This window comes from Aquila chrysaetos, chromosome 2 (assembly GCF_900496995.4).
Source record: "Aquila chrysaetos chrysaetos chromosome 2, bAquChr1.4, whole genome shotgun sequence".
Lineage (NCBI taxonomy): Eukaryota > Metazoa > Chordata > Aves > Accipitriformes > Accipitridae > Aquila > Aquila chrysaetos.
In genome coordinates this window covers 75,637,792-75,656,598 of record NC_044005.1, presented here as the reverse complement: position 1 = coordinate 75,656,598, position 18,807 = coordinate 75,637,792, and the positions used below count along the sequence as shown (strand labels likewise).

Genomic DNA, 18,807 nt, shown 5'->3' with positions numbered 1-18,807 from the left:
TTTTCTCCAGGCTGAACAACCCCAGTTCCTTCAGCTGCTCCCCATAGGACTTGTTTTCCAGACCCTTCACCAGCTTGGTTGCCCTTCTCTGGACACGCTCCGGCACCTCAATGTCTTTCCTGTAGTGAGGGGCCCAAAACTGAACACAGTACTCAAGGTGCAGCCTCACCGGTGCTGAGTACAGGGGGACGATCCCTTCCCTACCCCTGCTGGCCACACTATTTCTGATACAAGCCAGGATGCCGTTGGCCTTCTTGGCCACCTGGGCACACTGCTGGCTCATATCCAGCCGGCTGTCGACCAACACCCCCAGGTCCTCTTTCTGCCGGGCAGCTTTCCAGCCACCCTTCCCCAAGCCTGTAGCGCTGCGTGGGGTTGTTGTGACCCAAGTGCAGGACCCGGCACTTGGCCTTGTTGAACCTCATACAATTGGCCTCGGACCATCGATCCAGCCTGTCCAGATTGCTCTGTAGAGCCTTCCTCCTCGAGCAGATCAACACTCCCACCCATCCTGGTGTCATCTGCAAACTTACTGAGGGTGCACTTGATCCCCTTGTCCAGATCATGGATAAAGGTATTAAACAGAACTGGCCCCAATACTGAGCCCTGGGGAACACCACTTGTGACCGTTCTCAAATATTCCATGTATCAGAGAATTCCATGAGATTTTTTGGTGCTATAAAAAACAAGATTGGAAGGAATCATGCTCCATTATGTAACTTCCTATAACATTTGGTGTCCAGACAAAACAAAAAGTGTTGGTGATAAGGGATTTTTTTCCTCATGCTTTTATTCTGTTGTAAGATATAGATACATAGACATAGACACTTTTAAAAAGTACTAATAATTTCCTCATTTACATCACTGTAAGCCTTACAGACTTCAGGTTACATTCTCTTTTTTAAAATTCTGTGAGTGTTGATATTGTGATTTTTGATTATGGGATGACAAATTTTGCATAGTCCCCGCTTTCTTATTAGACTGTCATTCTGCTGATTTCACAGATGAGTGTTTATTGTCAAAACAGTGCCCTAATGAGAATAAGTGACTGCCTTTTAAATTCAAAAAGAAGGTGTAGGATTTACTATGTTTAACCCTGCCAGACCTGAAAAATAGGTGCCCAGTTTCTGGAGCGATATTGGATGAGTGGATTGTTACTCTTTTCCTGCCACTCCCCCGCCCCACATCTAGTGATTGTCCATTATAAAGGAATCTAAGAAATTAACAGAATCACAGCAAATGGGTATAATAATTTAGTCAGATCTCTCCTGCTGTCTTCTGGTTCCATGATTCTTGTGTTCCTGGCCACACAGTTAACAGGAGAGGCAGAGGAAAGGGAAGATGGGGAGAATATGCTCTCCCCAAAGTCCCATTAGCCTGGGAATAGAGCATTGTCCTGGGACATGGGGGATAGAGATCCTAGGGGATACAGGTACCCTACTTACTCTTAGTGTTAGGCCTGTTTACAAAGGTGTCTCCTTCCCCTTGATTCATGTACTGAATTATGCATAGCTTGAGCATTACCTGAGAATTTGAGCTTTTCAGGGAATTTTGGTACAGATGCATGGCAGGTGAAATCTGGACCCCTGGAAAAGATGTTATCAAAGAATGGGTCCTTGTGGCCATGCCTAGTGATGTGGTTTTAAGTGCTTAAGAAAGCTTATGACTGAAACAGCAGGAAAAGGCATTTGAAGCACTTCTGCAAAGTGGTAAGTTGCTTTGAATTTGAGCTCACAAGTTCTGTCTGGAGGTAAACAGGTAAAATAAAAATTTATGCACAGTGTTGCTGATGGGAAGTAGCAAAGAGCAGAAAATGTTTGGATTATTGCAAATAAAGCTTGGAATATTCATGATCTCATCACATTTAGTTAGATATTTACAGCATTCTTTTCAATGTTTTTCATTGCATTTTTTGACATTCCTTGAAATATGGCTTCATATTTCTGAAGAAAAGTTAGAACATTGCAGTTCAGAAGAAAGTCATTGATAGTGACCTTTCGAGACTCTTGTTAATCTCAGAAGTAATTTTTCCTATTGCAAATAATTATACTACATGGGCATTTCACATCTATGTATTATAATGATCTGAGAAGGTAGTAACAAGGAACTCTGATTTCTTAGATGTTTAAGCTAAAAGTCTTTCAGGTGTCAGTGGATGTGTGCTTCAAATGATGTAGTTTTTTCTTTCTGTCTTTTCACTGATGGGTGAAAAATGTTGAGGTAATGAAACTGTAAGTTATAAAGGATCAGCACTTTTATGTTTTGTTCAACATGTAATATTTGTTCACAGATTTTGCACCATTTTTGAGCAACTCACGTAAGTGGGGAGACGGTTATTTAAGCTAACTTTGAAGAATAGGAACACTTGAGAGCTCTATACTAACATTAATTAATCCAGTGTTTTGCTACACATGTATATAGAATTTAATTGTTCAAAAAAAAATCTATTGTACAATTTGGCTATGTTATTGAACTGATGGTAATTACATGTTACTCTAGTATTTACAAATGTACTTTACTGCTTATCTTCATGAGATCCTAGCCATTTGAGCGGTCATGGGAAGGAAAAATGAAATAACCTTTTTATGTAGGTTATTTGAAGGTATAGTCTCCTTTTTTTTTTTTTCCCCTCTCTTTTTTTTCCTTCCCCCCTGCCCCTCCCCACCATGAAATGCCATGCTTGTTCCAAGATTTTTTACTGTTTGCATATGGCTTTTTGTTGTAGCAAAACTCTGGAATCAACTTAATGTAACAGCTATTTTCCTAGCACACAAACTAACATTCAGGTGGTGGTTTCTTTTGAATAAAGAACTACAATTCCATACCACTGAAAAGTAGAGGCTATATTGGCTGCTTAGCATTCCTGTCCTCTAGATTTCCTCTTGGATTTAGGTATGCATTTAGGGGTAGAAATAAGCCTTAGCAATTACCATTGCAGTGCAAAAAGTGTTTGACAATACTAAAGCACTGCTCTGCTGTCATAGATGTTCAGACAATGTGCAGAAAATAGAATTAATTTATTATAAACTGTAAACTATGTCTCCTGGTAAAATACATGCTTTATCAGAGTTGATGTATAAAAGCAGCGTTCACCTATTAAAATCTGTTTTGTTTTTCTTCTGTTGGCTTATGTAGACATGGAAAAAAATTGGGGGGTATGATTTGTGTAGTACATACTTTTTTTAAGATTCTGCTCTTTGCATTTAGAGAAACTATTTTTGCTTGAATCTAAATGGAAGAAATGTCAAGGTGCAGTTGCTAGTCTATTAGTCTTATTCATAACTGTAAAAATACGTTATTAGAGGTGATTGTCATTCTTCATTTTATTAAATTTTAGCTCAAAAATTAGCTTTGCTGCTTATTAGACAGTGGAGAAAAGGAATTCACTTTTAATTATTCCCTTTAAGCTGAAACATGGAACTGTTAATACTGATTTTCTTTTGTAGAGATGGCATAGATTCACATTCAGAATTTCTTAAACAGGGTATTTGTAACAGTGGTATTGTAAACCACTAAAACAAGATCACTAATAAACTTTTGCAGGAGGCAGTTATTAAAGGAAAGGATCTTGCTTGTAAGAGCATTTACTATTTAAAACTGATTATGATAGTGTATACATAACATCAAGAAGGTCGATCAGTTGATGAGTTAACATAGAGAGTATTTGCTTTTATTGTGAAGAAAGTTTCTCTCTGAAGTCTGAAATGTGTGGAACTCGGAGTCCAAAAATGCCCATGGCAAATGTTTACCAAAAATATATATGAAGCTTTAAAAGACTTTGTATAACTCTTGTCTCCTCTAGAAGTTTGGTCTGTTGATCTTAATGGTCTGAAATAAAGAATTTCCTTAAAAAAGAAAGCAGCCAGAGAGTAGTTCTAATGCTGGAGTTTAGTACGCAGAAATCTAGGCAGAAGGTTATGTTTGGTGGCAGCTTTGTAATAAGCAGTAATTGTTGTCAACATTTCTATTAACAAATTAGTCATTTCTAACAGTATTACACACCCTTCTGTGTTAACTGTCAAAAATCTTCAAGTGGTGCTTTATATTTTTGTAACTGAAAACGCTTCCTTGCGCTGTAATCTTGTTTTACAAAGAGATGGACTGAACTAGAGCCGTTACTAATTAATGTTTCTGGTTGGTAAGAAATTTTAGATGGGAAGTTTTACCTTAAATATTGATTTAAAGCAGAATGTGTTATTTTACTCACTTTGTTTTGTCTAAATGTACCTGATGCCATTGAGCAAGCTATAGAGCAACATACAGATGCAATAGTTAACATGAGCCTTTCCTCACCAGTGTTGTAGCTGTAGTGATTAAAAGAATGCACATTATATGAGATGGGAGTGCTTTTTAGGTTTGATGAGACATCAGATGACCTTGTATTCAGAGAGATTCTGTCAGGTTTTGGGGGGTTGGGTTAGGGTTTTGGGGTCTTTATTTGTTTGGGGTTTTGTTTGGTTTGTTGTTTTGGGGCGGGGGTGGGGTGGGTTTTTTGGTTTTTGTGGTTTTTTTTTTTTTGTTTTTTTTTTTTACTTTGCTGATTAATCAAGCAAGTTATAATACGGCTTTCTTCTTTTCTGTTTTTTTGTTTGCTTGTTTTTGGGGGTTTTTGGTTTTTGCATGATAGCTCAACAGAACCCAACAACCCAGCTACCAGCCAGACAACAAGAGATTGAAATAAACAGACAGCAGCGTTACTTCCGCATTCCCTTCATCCGTCCTGCGGACCAATACAAAGATCCCCAGAACAAGAAGAAGGGTTGGTGGTATGCACATTTTGATGGGCCATGGATTGCTCGACAAATGGAACTTCATCCTGACAAGGCACCCATTCTCCTTGTAGCGGGTTCGTATTGAAAGCAAAATTCAAATGTTGAAAAGGTTCAAAGTTGATAACTTTAGAAAAAGAGGCTGATGATACAAGTTTCCCAACTTGTATCCTCTTTTTTTCATCAGCAGTTATTGTCTGGGCAGAATTTGAGGATTTGGGACTGCTGTTGATGGTGGCCAAATGTTACAGAGTATCATTTTGCGATGTAATTGGTCACGTGTTTTACTTGTACTTGTACTTTAATCTGGGAAATCGTAGACAGAGTGGCAATCCAAATGTAAATGGGTTTTATTATTAAGTGTCCTCAGAGTGTTCACTGCACTGGAGGCAGCGTGAAGGTAAAACATCACGATTTATCTGCAAAGTTCTATTCATCATTGTCTTGGTTTTTAGTTAGCTTTGAAAAATTTCAGCAGTTTGTATCAAAACAATTTGCACATATGATAGGTTGTCTTTCTATAGCATGGTGCTAATAGCAAACTGATGCTTTTACCATATTTATGCTGCCTAATATGCAAGAATAGCTTTTTAATCTTAAACATTTAAAATAAAAACTAAATGTGGCAATGGATTAGGTAGAGATTTACCTGGTAATGAAATGTATCCTCCTTTTCTGGAGGATCATGAAAGGGGGAGAAAACACTGGAGAAATGCTGTTTAGAGTTCTATGTTTTGAGTTTTTGTATTTAACTTGGAGACTGAGGAAAAGGCCATAACCAATTTGTTTAGCTTCAGAGTGAGCAAAAATTCCTTGTTTTCTGCTAATTATTTTTAATAGAATTCCTTATACCAACTGTTGCCTGTTCAGTGTCAAAGCCCATAGCTAAAAGTCGCATTGTTGTCATAAATACCACATTCAATGGATCACCTATTAAAAATAAGATTAAAATACAGCAAGTGAGCTACATTCATCATTTCATTGGATTCCCTGTGTCAGTCCCATTTGGGGAACACTGTTTGTTTAGCATGGGAGGCAGACAGAGTGAGAATACTGGCTACTTGATCAAAAGTCTTGAGTTCTTAGTCACTTTGCTCCATTTAAACAAATTGAATAACAGCAGTTCACTCTAAAACTGTGTAAAACTGAAAGTATGTGTAAAACAAACGTGGTTGTCATCTTGTAGTGGATTTCAGGAGAATATATCAAGAAGCTGATATTTTCGGCTTCTTTCCTTTGTTTGTTTGCTCGTTTTTTTAAGCACAATTTTGTCAGTTGCAGAATCTGATACTAGTTTATTCTGATACTGCTTTTCTGCACTGTGTCGGGGGAAAAAAGAATAAATTTCTCTCTCTCTTTCTCTCTTTCTCTCTGAGGACTGATTTCCCCATAAACTCTGAAGTCTATTAACAAACCAGAGCTTGAGAGAGGAAATCTAATTAACAAAGAATTAATCTTTGTTAATGGCACCTTTGAATAATGTAAAAGCTTTATGAAGTTTTTTCTTTTTCCCTTTACCATTTCAGGTAAGGATGATATGGATATGTGTGAGCTTAATCTTGAAGAGACTGGCTTAACTCGAAAGCGAGGTGCTGAAATTTTGCCCAGACAGTTTGAAGAAATTTGGGAGCGCTGTGGAGGTATCCAGTATCTTCAAAATGCAATTGAAAGCAGACAAGCTCGTCCTACATATGCTACGGCTATGCTGCAGAACCTGTTGAAATAAATGGTCATTTTGCACAGTAGCGTTCAAGATGAGAACCCTTGCCCATGATACAAAGGGAAGAGTTCCTCTGTGCAACAGAGGACGTAAACATTCTATAATCATATTAGAGATGTTTAATATAAAGTGAACAGATTTTATTAATCAAGTGGTTTGTTAATTTGTACTTTATGATGTTTAATTTGTGTAGTGAACTTTACTAGGTATGAGGACCTTGAAGAAACTTCAGTCAGTGTAGTTTGTTGCATTTTGTTTATATGCTGCATTTTCTTTAACAGTTTCTGTTATAACTCCTAACACTTTTAAGCAATCTGTCTGTACTTGGGTACATATTACAAAGAACTGCATTGCAACCACCTCGTTATAAAATCCCCTCTTTAAAACACTGAATAGTTGCTTCAAGTGGTGGCCTAGTAAAGAGGATATGCTGTTTCTAATAACTGGAATTGTGAGGCCTTAGCTTTGACTTCTGTTCCAGAGAAGTTGGAGTATACTTTTATATAATCTGAGACATTTTATGTCCTGATTTGAAAACTGGTTAGTGTCTGTATTTACTGACTTTTTCAGAAACTGATGGGAAATCCTCCTAAACTTGAGACCCATAAATTCATATTTAATGCATTCTCTGTCTTGGTTGAAGAGAAATGGGTTTTGTACATTCTGAGAAGCGCATTCTTATATGTCAATATTGTGTAATATTAGAGGTACTCAAAGAATGTACTGCTCATTAGGGCTTATACCACTTCTCTCTTAGTTTCTTTGTCTTTTCTCAAAGTACAAGTTTCCTTTAGACTTTTATTTTTCATACCAAATTTCCGTTAGGAATTCTTGGACAGTTTGTTTATCCAGGTAGTGTAATTTCAATATATTATGCAAAATTATCCAAGACTTGTATCTGGAGGCATATAAGATTAAGGATAGCATAAGGGAAATATGTTCAGCTTTTTGGTGGCAGTATAACTTAACTGAATTTTGAGGCCTGAGCCTCAGACATCCTGTTTATTTTAATTGTAACGAGATGCACAAGGTCTGTACCTTTTGTTAGATTGTATAAAAATTTGGTCCAGTAACGTAATGCATCTATGTGCTGATGAAATAGCTACAATTTTTAGTATACTAGAATATCATAGGATTTGGACACTGAGCTTTATTTTAATCTTCTCTGTCAAGTTTCATAGCTTGTAACAGTTCCCTTATTAAGCAGTTTGTTTTGGGAGTTTTTGTGGGTGGGAGTTATTAATTTCATACAGTTTTAAGATGCATTTGGTTCACTTATGTGAATATTGTTTCTCCGTGCTGGCCATTATTTCAACAAATTAAACTTGATTATTTATTATCTCTCTGATAGGCATTCGAAATACAAGTAGCTTGATACTCAATTACTCATTCAACCTGATTTAAAAAGTCTTGGTTTATGAATTGACGAAGCTTGCTTACACTATAAAATAAATTCCTCACTGTTTACTCAGTGTGAAACCTCTTGGAAACTTTAGTTTTTAAATGCATAAATATACCTAATTAATAACTTTCAAGAGGTACAGTTCTGTGGCACAGAGAAAGCTCCTGATGCGTATATCCTTGCTGACCTTAGCTTGTGCTTGCATGCCACCGTCTGCTTGTTATTACAGATGCACTCCTTACTGTAACACGTGGAGATACTTGAGTAATACATTAACTCTGTATGAATCCGCTGCATCAGGGAATCTCAACTTCCGCTGCGTACCCACTCTACTTTTTGGTCGTGTGATTGCAGACAAGAAAATGTTTTCATTTTACCCAAATTCTTCACTGAAGCAGTAATTCTTGGCTGGAAGGTGAACGGAGCAGCGCATCAGACTGCTGGCTAGCAAGTTGTGTACAAACCTGTACAGTGTTGCATGAGTTTAAAGGTGCTGCTTATGAAATTTAGATTACTGGTTTAATGTGTTACTGACTTGGAACCAAAGTTTCAGAACTTCCAGTCTCCAGAAACTTAGCACTGCAAGAAGCTATGATCATTCATGCGATACAAGGAAGAAAAATGACTGAAGTGGTAGGGGTGAGATGCCCTACCCTCTATTTATTACTATCTGGATTTAGCTTCTTGATTTAACTCATTCAGTCTCAGTTGATATATATATATATTTATATATAAAACAGATCTTGTGAGACTGAACATGGTGAGCAAAGAACCTCAATACTTAAGTGTGTATGTAAGTGTATACACATATATATGCTTAAATATTTTAGTATATGTATGTGTAAACATACTTGTGGGGAACTTAAAATAAATAAAATTGTTAACTGAATTTTTCCAGTCTGTTCCTTTGATTATGCCAGGATTTCCTTGACTGGCATCAGAAAGAAAATTTATTTTTCAGAATGGGGTGTATGGGAATTCTTGTTAACTAAATGACTAACAAGTATGAGCTATCAGGAAAATAAAATTGACTCTGAAATAGTGGAAGAGGAACTGGTGGCTGGATGTTCTCAGATGAGATGTTCCCACCTCTCTGCATTGCTCCAGCAGCATGCCTGAGGCAAGCAGAAGATGCATTCCAAAAATCAGGGTATTCTAGTTTGCACAGTAGCAAGCCTTTTTTTTTTTTTTTTCTTTTTCCTTTTTTCTCTGCACCGAAAGCAGCATCTGCTTTTAGTTCTACTGATCTTTTTGTGCGACAAAATTAATTTTCAGTTCGTTTCAGTTTGTGGGGGTTTTTTTATGTCAGGCAATATTCAGCTGCTTACCGATTGTTTCCTTTGTTCCATCTACTGTGTCGGATAATTATACTGCTGGTTGATTTGGAGAGGAAATAAGGGGAGGAGGGGGGGTTGATCTGTAGGATTGTAGTATTACCTAATGCCCTTCTGATCTACGGTTATAGAGAAAAATTTGATTTTGTTTTTAAAGCAAAATGATGAAGTAAAGAAGTTGGCTTGGTTCTGTGTGTTTGATTTTTAAAAGAAAATTCTTCCTGCCTCTCAGTGAACCCGTCCATTATAGTTGAGATCTTCTGCATGAAACACTCCAGAAAACAGAAGAGCAGAAGAGAATCACCCTGCGTGGCTACATTCCTGATGAGGTGACCCAGGAATATGAATTTTCTAGAGAATGCTACTTCGAAGATCACAAGGTCATTAAATACTTGTCTTTCATCCACTGATAAGATCGTTTTTCTTTACCTAGTTGAATCCTTTGGGTTTTTCTCCAAAATCTTTATTTAAAGTATTTAAATGACCTCCTAATACTGTACTGAAAATTAAAAAAAATAAATACATTCCATGTTGAAATCTCAGTTGTATCTCTTACCATTTTGTCTTTAAAGATTTAAAGCATAGTAAGAAAGGGTAAATTAAATTACGAGAAGGATGAAAGGATTTCTGTGCTGGAACTGCCAGCTGCTTTTCTATCAGATGTTTATGGTGCTTAAAGCTACTCTAGTAAAGATTTTGTCTTTACTTTCTAAGGTAAGTGTTCCTCTAAAATAACATTCTGATACTAAAAAATTCTGATTTCGTTATCTTTAAGTGTCACACTCCATTTCTCAGTATTTGTTGAAATAAGTATCTTTTTACTTTTATTAACTATTTTTTTAACCTTTATTGCTATCACTTCCAACCAATTTATCTTTTGCTATGCTGTGTACCGTTTGCATCTTTTCCGTTTTAGATCATGACGATCGGTGACTAGTGAAACTGCTTAGGATGCTTCGAGTTTGTATGCTGCAGGAAAGGCTTTGTTTGGGGTGGAGATGTGTTGCTTTTGTGTTTGTTTGTTGGGTTTTTGTAGTTGGTTTTTTGGTTTTTTTTTAAAGTATTCTCAAACTTTCCTGTCTTAAGGGCCAAATCAGAGCGGTATTTTTTTTAATTTAAGAAGACTGAAGTAATTCAGACTTTGATATCTAGGAGATATAATTTTGTTTCACTTTCGTTATGGCTTTCATCTCCAACTGTAGCTTTACATCAGTTTTAAGATAATGTGATGTGTTTTAGTGTGAGATTAAATAACAGTTCAATTCCCTGTGAAATTTTCAAGTAATAGTTTTATTATATTTTATTGAAATACAAAAGGCTTACATCCAGCAAATATATTTGGTAATTAATAGTTGAGAGTGATAAATACAATCATGAATAATCATTATTAAAATACACATTTTAAAATTACTTATTCTTTAATCTGACTAGTGATGACTAGTATGAATTGAAATATACTAAACACATACAAAAATACATTTGTAATGGAAAAAAAATGGAATGCTTTCAGCATTCTTAATGCATTCTTAACTTACATGAGCGATAGTGAAAAGCTAACGTTTGTTGGCAGGGATGACTTCCAGTGCCCTGCAAGAAGTATTTTTAAAGTAAGAGTTTTATTCTGAAGTGTTACTGTGTAAAACCACATTTTAGGTTTCCTTTTTATTTTTTTTTCTAGTTAAATAAATTAAGTAAAAACACTATTTCAGCGGTAGAAACTCAACCTTGTATTGTTGGTGCATTGCCTTCATTTGTACACAGTCACCAGTTTTGGTGGTTTTGCAGGCAAATCTGTTTGTGCAGTTAATCGTTTGGAATTCGTAAACAGTTCTTTTGAGCGTACGTTATAAGGTAAACTAAAGTTCAGTCTTTGCTGTGGTAACTGTGTGGTACAAAGTAAAAAGAATTGTCACTAAAATCAGCTACTCTCCTGAATACCTGAAAGTTTCACATCTGAATGAGGACCTGTCATCCAGTATAGTCATGAACTTTGTAGAAGCTCAGTTTGAGCTGTAAGTACTAGTTCTGGTATGCACCGAGCAGCAAACAGTGCCTGAACGTTACAAAACACTGGTGCAGCATGTAAATACAGAAACACTCAAGAAAAAGGTGTTCAAGGTAAAAATAATGCTCATACTTGAATCAGGATTGTGGATCCATAGAGCATAAATTACTAAGCCTATAAAATACTTAATGGCCACCCATTTTCTGCTTAGATTTCTTCGACAAAAACTAATAGCAACCTCTCAAAATTATTTGTGTGTATGCTGAGTTTAAAGTGTACGTGCTTACATGCGACTCTAATCTACTTGCTACTGGGAGGGTGCTTGTGAGTATAAACCTCGTGTTTGGAAAAGATGAAGCTGCAGGCATTGTGCCTCAGCAAAAAGTTGGAAGCCTTAGGATAACCTGGCAGTTTAACTGTCACCAGAAACTAAGCAGTGAGGTGTGTATGTATATATAATGTGTTTATTTTCAGAAAAATAGGAATCTGATGTTCACAGAAACCATAAAAAAATTGATCCCAACTTCTGTGTGATTTGCAATGTGAGCGTGGTAGGGGGAGAATGAAAAAGTTCCTAAATGCTTTTAACGTGGCCTTTGGTCAATGACAGCTCTTACTTCCATGTTTGCCACTTACATTAGTGTATGTGAGGAAGGTTAATAAAAGGGTATAGAAATGCAGTAAAGTTTCTTTGACATTTTTACCCAAATGGCTATGACATACAATATTGAAAAAAGTAACTTCTCAGGAAAATCTGTTTCTAGCATTTGGCTCTTAAATGAAAATACAGTTAAGATGTGTAAGCCCTGGATGCTTAATGCATGCATCTTAACACTGGTGACTTCTTACTAGGCAAATTTTAGACATGGTCAAATAGTTGGTCAACTTGGTCATGTTGTTTAATAAAACAATTTTTTTGATGTGTACTGATGTTAGAGCTGAAAGTTATATCTTGAGGAATCCTTGAATTTTTTTCATATGCATGGTCAACCTGAAGTCCAGTCTTGAATAATGCAGACCTTCTTTTTCTAATACCTGTAAGAGAAACTCTCATAAGACATTCGAAAAGCTTTTTTTTACTTTGAAAATGTATTATTTATCTACTGCTAATAGGCAAGGTCTCACTAAAATCTGTTGAGATAATCTCCAGTTCATTGTAAGGAGAATTGAGATAATCCTGAAGTTATTATTTACATACCAAGTCATTGAGCTCAGAGTAAAAGTTATTATTTTTTCTCCCTGGTACAGCAATGCTGTGCTTCTGTATGAAACAACAAACTACCACCGATACCACCATAATCTGAAGAACATGTTTTTGACTCTAAATAATTAGAATGCGGTGTGGTACAAAAGAAGCCATATTTAAAGTACCTGCAAGATTCACAGTTACAGCAGACCTGGGATGAAACAATCTTTGGGACATTCAGCTTCTACGCATTGTTTTAAGTGTGAGAGTGGCAACTGTGCCCTGCAAACTTGTAAATTTGTAAAACCTGACCCCTGGTATTCTTGAACTAAGAGCACAGCGCTTCCATCTCTGTATGGTATTTTAGGTTGTCTTTCCCCTGCGATTCTGGTAATGAAACACTAAATCTCTGATGTTGTTGGGGGAGATCTAACAGGCTAACTTGTATTGTTGTTGTAGTGTTTTAATCCAAAATACTGTTTGCTTGATGATCCAAGCAACTGACATGAGGATGAAACAAATGGCAGTCTTTGTTTTCACCTCAAATTTAATTTCAGTCATCTTTCTTGACGGCTGAGTCAGCTTTTCAGAGGATCTTGCTATGCGTCAGTTACTGGTTTTGATGAGCAAACAGTGATGTATTTTATATATTTCTTAGGGAGAATCTATAATGACTTTCAGGCTTTGTCTGAATTGCATCAAATGAAGCGGTCTTTGTCCATGCAGATTAGATTCAGCATTGTGAAACAAATTATTCTACCATCCTCTTATCCAGTGCTTTTTTCCCAATGCTTCTGGGCTATTTTGTGTCAAAGGTTTCTGGATCCTCTTAGGTTTTACCTAAGTTTGTTAAAACTGATTTTCTGTGGTATTTGTTGCAGCACAGTTCTTTTGCAAGCTTAGAAAAGTTTGTGAAGGCTAGATGAGATCCTTTTTCTTTTCGGGGGTTAGATCCGTCACTGAATTTTGCCAGGTAATGTCTTGAAAAAGCAGCTTACTCACCCATCCCATGTACAAGCACAAATAAATGGTGTTTATAGAATAGCATCCATTAGATCAACTGAAAAATAATAGACTTTACGGACAGCCTGACATAAGACCCTTACAGCTGAAAAGCAATGTGCTGTGTTTTTCAGCACCTTTTTCACCGAGCAGAGAGCGTCCAGCGCAGTCACTAACAGGGACAGCAGATACTACAAGAGAAAAGTTGCATTTTGAGTGAGGTGGTGTCTTTGGCTCTCATCTGAAAGGGGCAGAGAGCACATGCGTAGGTGAGGTGGGCAGCAGAGAGTCAGCTCGGCAGGATCATTTTTGGAGAACTTTGGCATGTTTGACTCTCGGCCATAGTAGGCCAACTGGATGTGGACTTGTTGTGATCCACTCGAACATGTAAATTCTAGCTCATTGTCACATTCTGCTTTGGCCCAAAAAAGATGACTCTCTCAGTCATTTTATTCCTCATATTGTACGATTTGTGGAGCAAGGCACACCAAGTTCCCAGAGACCTAACCATGTAGAGAGGTATCTGTGGCTTTCAGCTGCTTGCAAGAACTTTGGTTTTCTACTGAGCTCAGAGAGAAGGAAGAGAAAGTTCTTCACCTGGACGTGAAACATGTTTGTTAGTTCCTGGATGACTAATTGGGCAAAAACCCAACCAAACAAACCCCCTTCTGTTAACTAAGTTTTGCAATAATTTTCCATGTAGTGACCCTATAACTAAACTGGAGACATTTTTCATGCTTAGGAAGGAATTGAAGGTTATTTTAGCTTCTGCTGGAATTCTATGCTTATTTTCGTACACGCCTTTATAAATACAGAGCTGTACTTAGTGTAGATAGAATGTCCTAAAAAGCTGTCAATGCTGTCATTACACATTGCAAAACAGAATTGAAAGACTGTAATTTTCAGTTTGGCCTAAGAGTTCTAGATATCCACCTCCTCCTGCAAATTCAGTTCAAGTGCCATATTCTGTTTTAAAAATCTAGCCCCAAAGGAGTTTTCTACATTGTGATATGGAAGTGGTGCTCTTAGTTTCAGCTAACAAAAGCTGTTTGTGTTTACATTTTTCTTCCTCCACTGACTTTTTTCAAATCATTAAAAACTTGTTCAACATAAAGGCTCTGAATGTGAACACTCATTTAGAACTTAAGTAATGGTGAAAAATGGCCAAAACCACCTAAATTTTTTTTAAACCCATTTCTATTTTGTGGTTGCCTCACTTCTCACTAAATTAAATTCCTTAACTAGATCTTGAGAAGAGCTTTGTCAATATACTTTTGACAACTCAAATAGAGTCTAGATGACAGAGGCTTGGTTTTCTCCCACAGATGTGCCATTTTATTCCTTTCATAAAATATTTAATGCTGTTGTAAGTAGTAATTTTAAGTAGTTCAGCTGGTATGGAAGTTTATTGGTCTGCAATTACCCACAGACACATTTCTTTTAAGGTGGATGTAAAATACTAATTGCAAACGTCTGTGCTCTTGTTTTTATCAGCAGCGAAGCCAATTCATTCTTGAGCTTTTCCGAACTGCTGCTCCCTGCTGACTTGTCGGTCTCTGTCACTCACTGCCTGCCAGTCCCCGCATTGTCAGCTGTCTGTAACTGTGACCTGGAGTACTGAAGAGACCAGACCTGGGTGTGATGAAGATCAGTGAAAAGTAATCTTTCTATATGGTGTCATTAATTGTTCCTTTATTTACATGACAGTGTACTGGCTCAAGCCAAAGATTGACGTAGCCCGGTATCTTGTCTCCCGTAGTATATAGCCAGTGCCAGGCAATCCTGTACTGATACTCCCGTCAATAATAACGGGTACTAAGGGCTATAGTAAAACCTTTCTCTTCCTAATTGGGCTGTGATTCAGAAAAATGAAAATGGGAAAGTAAAAGCTTTTTGTCTACCTTTCAAGAGAGCATCCTCAGATACATCAGAAGTAAGAGACAGTCTGGCGATTTTAGAGAATTTTGTGACTTGGCTTTTCTCCTTTCTGTCTTGTTTTTTTTCCCCCCCAAAGATACAAGAGGTTTTGAGTTGCAAAACTTGAAATAGTGTTCGAGATACGAGCAGTATTCTGTTCAAGTTACAATTCCTACTTGTTCAAACTCTGTGTAGCTTAAACAGGCACACATTATTTTTAAATGATCTGTTACTGCTAGTTAAAACCTGCCCTTTGGTTTGTGTTCTGTGTGGCTTTGTCGTTTTAGATATTCTTTCTTCCTTAATTTGTTTCAGTGACTGCCACATTAGCAGATGGGTATACAGAATGGAATTTTGTTGTATAAAAGCACTTAAGAAGGGATTGTTGTCATATCAAGGATCTGAAAACCCCGAGCTTCTCTTTGTATGGTATTAGTACAAAAAGGCTTCCTGGTAACATTGACAGACAGGAAACTCAACAGATTTTTAAAGCTCTTGAAAATAGTCACAAACCTTGGTTTTGTCTGGCTGAATGCTGGAAATGAAGAATTTCAGAGACTTAACTTGTCAGTCCTGGCTTTGTAAACTCGTCTGGTGACCTACAACAGTTTAAAAAAAAAAAAAGAAAAAGAAATCAAAAGACTGGATTAATTATTTCAGTAAATCACAAGAAGCACTCATATGGGATGGACCACCAAAGCCATGCAAGAGAGCTGTAAGAAAAGCGGTTCTACAGTCCTGTTATGAAACCTACACAGCAGTAAATGTGGAACGTAAATAAATGAATTAGTATTTTTAGTTCTGAAATTGCACAGCAAGAGATGAGAGTCAAATTTGATTTAGTTGTAGAGTTAATACATGAAGATGGACCTCCTATTTGAGGTGGGACTGTTTGTTGAGGGGTAAGAAAAGGATTTCCATGCATTTTACCTCCATGCTGAATTGTGTTTTCAAATTCATGTAATGCTTCGTGATCAATGATCCTTGAGGAACTGACACAAGCACTTACGCTACAAGCCGTATGACAAAAGCTAGTTATGGGTTCATCATGTTCAAAAGCAGGATTAATCCTTACAGCATTTTCTGAATTGCAGCTGTTGAGAGTAGGACTTCTACAATGCAGAATATTTTTGTTTAGGTAAGATTTTAAATTGCAAAATTAAAAAAGGAATATTTTGAAATGTGAAGAAAAAGATCATGAGCAGCTTACTGCAAATCAGAGTTTCTTTTGCTTTTTCTTCTTAACTTAATAATTAAAATGATGAGAAGAAAAACAAGGCTTAGTAAGCCAAGAATAAGAGGTTTAAAAATGAAGGGTTGTATGGGTTCTGGAGCAAATTTTGCACAGCGCTGTCCATGGTAAAGCTCGTGTCTACGTACAGGGCATCTAAAATAGGGAGAGGAAGAGAAAAATGTACAGAACTTGAAGGCAGAAAATATGGAGTACCTCAAATGAAAACAAAGGAAAATCTGCATTTAAATACAAGCACAGTATTCCCAGTACAATTAATTGTTAGGTGTCTGTATGAAATAATGTGATTGATAATAGAGGAAAGATAATATTCTTAGATTCATGAGAGTGTTAAATAAAAAGACACTGATATATTTTTTGCCAACCTATAAATTTTAAGGAAATTAATGCATTTGGAACATCTCTGACAAATTTCTAGCCCTACAGGTGAAGTTGAAATAACATTTGTATCTGAGTAGCAAAGTCTGAAATAAGAGTTTTACTATGAATAGCTCCCTTTAAAGCAAGGGAGAAGATTGCCATATTTTATATGAGAACACAGGGGTTCTAGTTAGTGGATAAACTAGCATGGTTCCAAGTAAATTCACAAGCAAACCAAGTGCCTGACTAAAGCAAATAATAGGCCATAATTATCTCTCTGCAGACTGTACAAGTTTGCACAAACTGTCAGTATAAGACTGGTCATAAGTTTGTTTGAACTTGCTAGAATTCAGAAAAAGTTTCGTTTATTAATACTTTTATCATTCCAAATGATGATTTGGTTATTACTGTACATCAAATGGGGGCTTTTCTGAAATGGAAAGGTGTTATTTTCCTTAGTGCGTTGGTCTTGGAGGAGTAGGCTATATACCCTTTGCTACTTCGGTAAAGTTTTGAAGAGGACCTCGTTAGCTCACAGGCTGATTTCTAGTACAAAATACTGCAGCTGCACTACTGTGACTCTGCAAATCAGGAATTCAGCAGTAACTGCAGTGAATTCAACATAATCTTCTATTATTGTTTCTGTGACGCCCACTGCAGAAAATGAATTATGTCAGTTATGTTGTTAGACTGAAATTATCATATGAATAATTTGCTCAGTCTTATCTTTTTGACATTAATGCTAAGTATGCTAAAAGATGTATCATTAACCTAGTAAAGTCAATATTAAGAGAGAATAAACAAGTGCAAGAATTGTAACTTGTCTCTTGCTTATACACGTGGCTGGTGAACTACTGTGTGCCAGTCTAGTATGCAGTTTCACGTAATGCTCTGGATAGTCTAGGCTTACAGTGGGAAGAAACTTGATGCTTTTAAAAGAGAATTAAGATGTTCAAGTACTGTGGTAGTTCTCAATATTGGCTTAACATCATTTCATGTAAAAATCCTTATGGAATGTGTTTGCAGGTAGGAGGAGCTGCTAATCTTCAAGTCTTTCCCAGAAAGCCCGGAAAGCAGCCTTCATGTGCTTTATTGGGTGGTCTGGAATCAGAATAGTGCTCATAGGTGTGTTTATAAGAATATGGATTTCCTTTTTAATACATCTTAGAAAAATGGAATTTCTTGAAATACTACTATGTAATCAATAGCAAAACCATGAATATGTTGTTTCATTTTTCCACGATGTATTTGGAAATCTGAAAAGAATGCATTGTTTTGTATGTCTCATCTCTCCCAGTGATGCTGAATTTCTAATAAATTTCTAAAGCATCCCTAAAAAATACCTAGATCATGATGTTCTGTGTGTACTAACAGGCAGAAATGGATTTATCCATAGTGAGACTATTTATACGGAAGAAGGGTATTATTGCAATGTAGCTTAGAGCATCTGAATATTGAGGTCGTGGCTTATTAGCAGTCTATGCTGTTGAAAAGTATATACTCAGCCCTGCTTGTTCATGCAATAGACATACCAGGGGTCTGTTACCAGAATTCATGTTAAGCACCATTTATTTACCTGCAGACAGCTCCTCTTCCTGGAACTAACTCGCATTTCCCACCGTTGACGCAAAGATGCGGTTCCAGCTCACACAGGCTCCGACAGGGTAATCCGTCTTGGCTTGCGTAACCAGGTTTACAAAGGCAGTCAGCCTCCTTTGTCCACTCGTTCATTACGCATTCGGAAAACTCGTCACATGCCATGAATTTGCATGGGTCTGCCTGATCAGCTGTAAAGGATGGGTAAATCATTAATTGATGCGTTACCCCAAAGTAACTTGGCAGGCTTTGTGGCAGCTAGAG

General features: G+C 36.9%; 2 protein-coding genes across 5 annotated transcripts in view; one reads left to right on the top strand and one right to left on the bottom strand.

The window, feature by feature from the left end:
• MYO6 (myosin VI) overlaps nucleotides 1-9,429 on the top strand; it is a 105,794-nt gene extending 96,365 nt beyond the window's left edge. For 2 of the 3 annotated variants that reach the window (XM_030005953.2, XM_030005959.2), the window contains 3 exons: nucleotides 2,291-2,317; nucleotides 4,628-4,846; nucleotides 6,296-9,429. In XM_030005953.2, coding sequence (XP_029861813.1) covers nucleotides 2,291-2,317; nucleotides 4,628-4,846; nucleotides 6,296-6,495 — 446 coding nt within the window. In that variant the 3' untranslated portion in view covers nucleotides 6,496-9,429. The remainder of the gene's footprint in view (nucleotides 1-2,290; nucleotides 2,318-4,627; nucleotides 4,847-6,295) is intronic. The other variant, XM_030005966.2, reaches the window with a different exon arrangement.
• Nucleotides 9,430-12,149: 2,720 nt separating this feature from the next.
• IMPG1 (interphotoreceptor matrix proteoglycan 1) overlaps nucleotides 12,150-18,807 on the bottom strand; it is a 66,661-nt gene continuing 60,003 nt past the window's right edge. The window contains exons 15-17 of one of the 2 annotated variants that reach the window (XM_030006041.1): nucleotides 18,524-18,734; nucleotides 15,849-15,934; nucleotides 12,150-12,265 (exon numbers count right to left, since the gene is read on the bottom strand). In XM_030006041.1, coding sequence (XP_029861901.1) covers nucleotides 15,895-15,934; nucleotides 18,524-18,734 — 251 coding nt within the window. In that variant the 3' untranslated portion in view covers nucleotides 12,150-12,265; nucleotides 15,849-15,894. Of the gene's footprint in view, nucleotides 12,266-15,848; nucleotides 15,935-15,966; nucleotides 16,448-16,545; nucleotides 16,723-18,523; nucleotides 18,735-18,807 lie in introns of those variants that run through there. The other variant, XM_030006032.1, reaches the window with a different exon arrangement.